Source organism: Haliotis rufescens, unplaced genomic scaffold, assembly GCF_023055435.1.
Source record: "Haliotis rufescens isolate VD_foot unplaced genomic scaffold, xgHalRufe1.0.p SCAF_15, whole genome shotgun sequence".
Taxonomy (NCBI): Eukaryota; Metazoa; Mollusca; class Gastropoda; order Lepetellida; family Haliotidae; genus Haliotis; species Haliotis rufescens.
Window position 1 is genome coordinate 16,082,882 of NW_025963835.1, and position 7,378 is coordinate 16,090,259.

The 7,378-nt window shown below is 43.8% G+C and overlaps 1 protein-coding gene across 1 annotated transcript; it reads left to right on the plus strand.

Annotated features, from left to right (window-relative positions):
* The first annotated feature begins 961 nt into the window (after nucleotides 1–961).
* LOC125379934 lies at nucleotides 962–4,942 on the plus strand. The gene is made up of 2 exons (XM_048395832.1): nucleotides 962–1,036; nucleotides 4,617–4,942. The coding sequence occupies exons 1-2, from the start codon at nucleotides 1,033–1,035 to the stop codon at nucleotides 4,940–4,942; spliced, it is 330 nt and encodes a 109-aa protein (XP_048251789.1). The 5' UTR covers nucleotides 962–1,032.
* Nucleotides 4,943–7,378: the final 2,436 nt, after the last annotated feature.

Below are 7,378 nucleotides of genomic sequence, written 5' to 3' on the forward strand. Positions count from 1 at the left end.
GGGCAGACGCTCTACCACTAGACCACGGAGGCGATCTCAACTATAGGAAGATTAGTAGACAGGTGAACCTCATCCTGACAACTTAGAGATTGAAGACTTGAGCAGTTATCTTCGCTGTCCGGGTCAAGGATCCGCTATCAGATAGGGTACACAATTTACTGTAGTCTACTCGTAGGGCAAGCATATGGCCTCTCTGTGGGCTAGCTCTATAAAATCGGCTATAGTTCGGACTAGTACAAGCTGCCACACCCACGCACTCGCAATACAAGTGCAATAATCTTGGACGCGACGTTAAACACCATTTCATCTCATTTATAACATGTAAAGTCCCTGCCTATCTTTCTGTCCATAACTTTGATGGTATTACTAATATTTTTTCACAAACCTACATTTTTCAGTGCGAATTTCATATTTATGTTTTGTTGTTTGTTTGTTGTTTAACGCCGCACTCAGCAATATTCCAACCATATGACGGCGGTCTGTAAATAACCGAGTCTGGACCAGACTATCCAGTGATTGACATCATGAACATCGATCCACGCAATTGGGATCGATTACATTCACCAACCAGGTCAGCGAGTCTGACAACCCGTTAGGCCTTTTACGACAAGCATAGTCGGCTTTTACGGCTATTCTACCCCGGATCTTCACGGGTCTATTTCACATTTAAGTGGGATTTTACATTTAAGTGGGATTTTACATTTAAGTGGGATTTCACATTTAAGTGGGATTTCACATTTCAGGATATTACGTCTCTTATACTTTACTGGTGCACACATTAATATCTTCTTCCTACACCCCATGCATGACAGAATACATACAGTTGAAACATAATACGTTTTCAAACTAATGTATAACGCTACCAGAATGGCCGGTCCTGCAGAAAGTAACGTTCACGCTTCACTCACTAAATGTGAGTGACTGTTGACAATGTATCTTAGCAACCATGTGTTGTTGTCACGTGTTCGAGCAGCATGGTCACCAGGAAGTGGGGTCCGTTTGAGCACAGATACAGATTATAGCAAGTAGACTATGGGTAGGTGACTAATTTGTTGTGTCGTCGTCGTTGTTGTTGTTTATGTTGTTGTTATGCTTCAGCTGTGTTACATAATACTGTAGTTCCAGTAATACTGCTATGTCGTTCTTCCATCGTGTGTAAAAAGCAAGGGACAAACGCGGGGTACATTCTGGCAGAATGCCAAAGTAGTTTTCACGCAGCGTGACCTCGTGTACGATAAGCCGAGCGTCATAACGCGAGGGTATCGAAGATTTCAGCCATACGTTCAGATAATTACATGAGTGTGTGCTTCGAAACGACTTTAAGTCTGTGTGTTGATAAATTAATCTGGCACTAATTTCGTACGAAATTGTTATTACCACACGTTATTACCAGTGTTATTACCACACGAATGTTATTTCACGATCATTCACACTTTAAGATTCCGTCTTTACTGTTGTTTGTTAGTTTAACGCCGCACTCAGCAATATTCCAGCCATATGAGGGCGGTCTGTAAATAATCGAGTCTGGACAAGATAATCCAGTGTTTGACGTCATGAGCATCGATCCACGCAATTGGGAAGCGATGACATGCATCAAACAAGTCAGCGAGCCTGACCACCCGATCCCGTTAGTCGCCTTGTACGACAAGCATAGTCGCCTTTGACGGCAAGCATGGGTTGTTGAAGACCTTTTCTACCCCGGATCTTCACGGGTCCACAATCTATTGTTAAAGTTAGGGAGATTATTTGAAATCGTGATATAGAGTAACTTTGAAATAATTTGATGTGATATGGACATGTAATGCAGCTTATGAACCACCACATGTCATAGTACTAGGGATATATATATATATATATATATATATATATAGAGAGAGAGAGAGAGAGAGAGAGAGAGAGAGAGAGAGAGAGAGAGAGAGAATGAATAATGTTTATTATAGTGTCACATGTTATATTCACTTCATACTAAAACACGTACACGAACAGTAAAATATAACATCCGACCAAGTATGGCCTACGAGACACTTAGACATAAAAGTAAATTATAACGTCATGATCTGGATAAGGTAAAATAAGACATATACTAACACAATGTTTAAAATTAAGTCATGTAATGCAAGCTTATGAACCAACACTTGTCATAGTACTCGGGATATAACATGATACCGTATCATACAATGTCATCGTATGTGTAATGGGAACAAACAAACAATAGATTGTGTCTGTGTTACGTGAATATATATACATGTATAGGGCGAACTTTTCTTAAGTCGTTTCGAAGCACACCAGACTCATGTAATAGATCCCGGTTCGCCCTGATTATGTTTCTAGGTTTGTCAGCACCATACCCGTGCTCGTGGCTTTCACCGAAGTGGTAAACGTCTGAGACCTGCATTACTTCGGGCTTTCCTCCCACACCAAGCTGACACGCCGTGATATCGCTGGAATACTCTTCATAGCGGCGTTGAACCCAACTCACTCACTCACTCACTCACTCACTCACTCAGAACCCTCACTTATTGACGTATGGCTTATCATACAATAGGTCACGCTGTGGGGGAACTATTTTCGCATACGGCCTTTCTACCTGTGTCGTCCAACGGAAGCATGTGGATAATATGTATTTCATCTTTCCTCGGTACACGGGTGGCCCAGTCGTCTAAGGCGCCGCGATTCCCTGTGCAGAGCCCCTTGGGCACACCAAAAACCTATGATTGTTGGTTCGAATCCCGGTTCGCCCCAATTATGTTTCTAGGTTTGTCAGCACCATACCCGTGCTCGTGGGTTTCACCGAAGTGCCAAACGTCTGACACCTGCATCACTTCGGGCTTTTCTCCCACATTAAACTGACACGCCGCGATATAACTGGAATACCGTTAAAAGCGGAGTTAAGCCCAACTCACTCACTCACTCATCATTCCACATTACACATACCCTGTAACTATGTAAAAGCGTATCATACACAACATGAAATATTCTTATCTCATTATGGTTCCATCCTCGGGATTCCGGGTTTGAATACAGGTCCCCAGCCAAGCTCCTCACAGCGATAGTCCGTTCCCGGAGCTCTCTATACTATAGCTGCCACCAGTCAAAACTCCCCACTGTGATAGGTGTCCCCAACCATGCTTGGAGTTGAACTCGCAACCAAATGACCGTTGTGTTTACAATCAAGTGACGACTGTCGTGACGCCGAATACACATAGCGCTGATAAATTACTTTCTTTGTTTGTCAATTTGAATTTCTATATCATTAAAACTATCAACTTTAATTGATATAGTAAGAATGTAAGGGAAAAGCTGGTTGATTGTCCGTTAGTCTGCAATCTCGAACCACTCTGATTATTAAAACAACAATGTAAATTCAACAGTTCAAAATGAACTATGATCGCATTCCCAAAGACATAAACAAAAGTAAAAACGTTACTACATATGGGGTTAGAGGGCAAAGTTCAAGAATTTTGTAATGGCCGCGCCCACACTGGTGGCAGCGATGTTACCGAGAGTGTAACGAAGGTGTCACGCGCTGGGAAGGAGCTTGGTCCCCAGCAACCTATGCTTAAGAGGCGACTAAATGGATCCGGGGGTCAGGCTTGGTGACTTGGTTGATTGTATGTCATCGTATCCAAATCGCGTTGATCCATGATGTGTAACATGTTAAATTAATACCTAATAGCCAGTAGCTAATAGGGTGGTCATGGCCGATGTATTCCTCGATTGCAGGCCATTGTACCCCCACGGCGTGGATCTCGTTGCTCTTGATATCAATCACTGGATTGTCTGGTTCGGGCTTCATTGTTTACAGAGGTGCGTCTTAGAGCTGAAATATTGCTGAATGCGGCGTTAAACAACAAACAAACCTTCATTGTCCTTTTAATTTATACCATATCAGATTATTTGACATTAAATTAGCTTTTTATAATTATTCAAACCTTGGCATGGGATCAATATGCTATTATTTCCCAATGCAGTATTGCAGATTACATCTTTGTAGCTCAGAGTGAGTGAGTGAGTTGGGTTTAACGCCGCTTTTAACAGTATTCCAGTTATATCGCGGCGTGTAAGCTTAATGTGGGAGGAAAGGCCGAAGTGATGCAGGTCTCAGACGTTTACCACTTCGGTGAAACCCACAAGCTCGTGTATGGTGCTGACAAACCTAGAAACATAATCAGGGCGAACCGGGATTCGAACCAACAATCATAGGTTCCTGGCGTGCCCAAGGGTAGCATCTCTGCACAGCGAATCGCGGCACCTTAGACGACTGGGTCACCCGTGCCCCCTGTAGCTCAGAGTAACGGCAAAATATACCAAATATCGTGTTGATGCCCTTCATGACTTTAGACCACTTGAGGTGCGATGGGGTAGTCTAGTGGTTGAAGCGTTCGCTCGTCACGCCAAAGGCCGGGTTCGATTCTCCACATGGGTAAAGTGTGTGAGTCTATTCTGATGTCGCCCGTGGGGTTATTGCAGAGATATTGCAAAACGTGACGTAAAACCAAACTCACTCACTCACAGCACATTGTGACATCCCATGTAACTTATGGGATATAAGTGTAAAGTGTGCATCTAGTTTGGAAAACAAATAATCATGTATACATTGTCTCCTTGTTTCCCAGGCCATCCTCTACTTTCACAGAAGAGTCTGATGAGGTTGTCATCCCTACTTACAATGGAGGTGTGTCAAAGAGTAATGATAGATCTAGGAATGTCTGCAGACAGAATCACTATCACCAGGCGAGAAGCAAACAAACAGTACATGCCAGAGGAGTTTCTGCTGTTACTGACGTGGTGCCAGGGTGTCCGGGGAACCAAGGACGACTGTGACGTCATCAAGGACATAGAGGTGGCTTTGCAGCATATAGGGAGGAGAGATCTGGCTTTGAAAATAGCTAAAGCCAGAAAAGAAAAAAGGGAATTTGATAACCAGGATGTTTACGATTAAATCTTGACGTGGCATCAACCTACCTCCATCTGACCACCGTCATGGTTTGGTCAGAGTCACTGGACTGTCGGGTCTAGTTCAGTGATATTGTAGAGCAAGCTAGGCATCAATCAACCTCCATCTGACCACCGTCATGACTTGGTCAGAGTCAGGGTCCAGTTCAGTGATATTGTAGAGCAAGCTAGGCATCAATCAACCTCCATCTGACCACCGTCATGACTTGGTCAGAGTCAGGGTCCAGTTCAGTGATATTGTAGAGCAAGCTAGGCATCAATCAACCTCCATCTGACCACCGTCATGACTTGGTCAGAGTCAGGGTCCAGTTCAGTGATATTGTAGAGCAAGCTAGGCATCAATCAACCTCCATCTGACCACCGTCATGACTTGGTCAGAGTCAGGGTCCAGTTCAGTGATATTGTAGAGCAAGCTAGGCATCAATCAACCTCCATCTGACCACCGTCATGACTTGGTCAGAGTCATGCTCCAGTTCAGTGATATTGTAGAGCAAGCTAGGCATCAATCAACCTCCATCTGACCACCGTCATGACTTGGTCAGAGTCATGCTCCAGTTCAGTGATATTGTAGAGCATGCTAGGCATCAATCAACCTCCATCTGACCACCGTCATGACTTGGTCAGAGTCAGGGTCCAGTTCAGTGATATTGTAGAGCAAGCTAGGCATCAATCAACCTCCATCTGACCACCGTCATGACTTGGTCAGAGTCATGCTCCAGTTCAGTGATATTGTAGAGCAAGCTAGGCATCAATCAACCTCCATCTGACCACCGTCATGACTTGGTCAGAGTCAGGGTCCAGTTCAGTGATATTGTAGAGCACGCTAGGTTATGGATAACCTTATAGACTGGCACCGATAGTATTTGTGCAATATCGACATTCCAAAAATGTTTTCTCAACCCAAAATAACCACGTTTTGTCCCCTGGGTGTTCTGGAGGTGTGTGTATGTGCGAGGAAAATTTGTTTGAGACGGACAGTTTTCGGTCTGCACTTGAAAATACATGTTTTTCCCTGAATGGAGAGCAAAGCAATATGTTAAGATTGAGGATTCAATATTTCATAGAACATCAATCAGCCAGTGAACGAGTTATTTTACTATCAGTTTTATCAGGTTTATGTTCGGAGTGGAGACGGCCTTGGTGGATTTCCTCAACATTTGTATGACAAAACTAAATCAAATAATCAAACTATGGATTTTCAGTGTATGAACTGTTCAGGGTGCATAGGAATATCTGTGCTTCAGGTGTCGAGAAACAGATTTGATACGTGTCGATTGTGGCGTATCCACAGAACCCACTTCACTAACCAAGATGGAGAGTGTGGAACAGATTGTATACACAAGTGTGGCGTATCCACAGAACCCACTTCACTCACCAAGATGGAGAGTGTGGAACAGATTTTATACGCAAGTGTGTCGTATCCACAGAACCCACTTCACTAACCAAGATGGAGAGTGTGGAACAGATTGTATACACAAGTGTGGCGTGGCCACAGAACCCACTTCACTCACCAAGATGGAGAGTGTGGAACAGATTTTATACGCAAGTGTGTCGTATCCACAGAACCCACTTCACTCACCAAGATGGAGAGTGTGGAACAGATTTTATACGCAAGTGTGTCGTATCCACAGAACCCACTTCACTCACCAAGATGGAGAGTGTGGAACAGATTGTATACACAAGTGTGGCGTATCCACAGAACCCACTTCACTCACCAAGATGGAGAGTGTGGAACAGATTTTATACGCAAGTGTGTCGTATCCACAGAACCCACTTCACTCACCAAGATGGAGAGTATGGAACAGATTGTATACACAAGTGTGGCGTATCCACAGAACCTACTTCACTCACCAAGATGGAGAGTGTGGAACAGATTGTATACACAAGTGTGGCGTATCCACAGAACCCACTTCACTCACCAAGATGGAGAGTGTGGAACAGATTTTATACGCAAGTGTGTCGTATCCACAGAACCCACTTCACTCACCAAGATGGAGAGTGTGGAACAGATTTTATACGCAAGTGTGTCGTATCCACAGAACCCACTTCACTCACCAAGATGGAGAGTATGGAACAGATTGTATACACAAGTGTGTCGTATCCACAGAACCCACTTCACTCCCCAAGATGGAGAGTATGGAACAGATTGTATACACAAGTGTGTCGTATCCACAGAACCCACTTCACTCAACAAGATGGAGAGTATGGAACAGATTGTATACACAAGTGTGTCGTATCCACAGAACCCACTTCACTCACCAAGATGGAGAGTATGGAACAGATTGTATACACAAGTGTGTCGAATCCACAGAACCCACTTCACTCACCAAGATGGAGAGTGTGGAACAGATTTTATACGCAAGTGTGTCGTATCCACAGAACCCACTTCACTCACCAAGATGGAGAGTATGGAACAGATTGT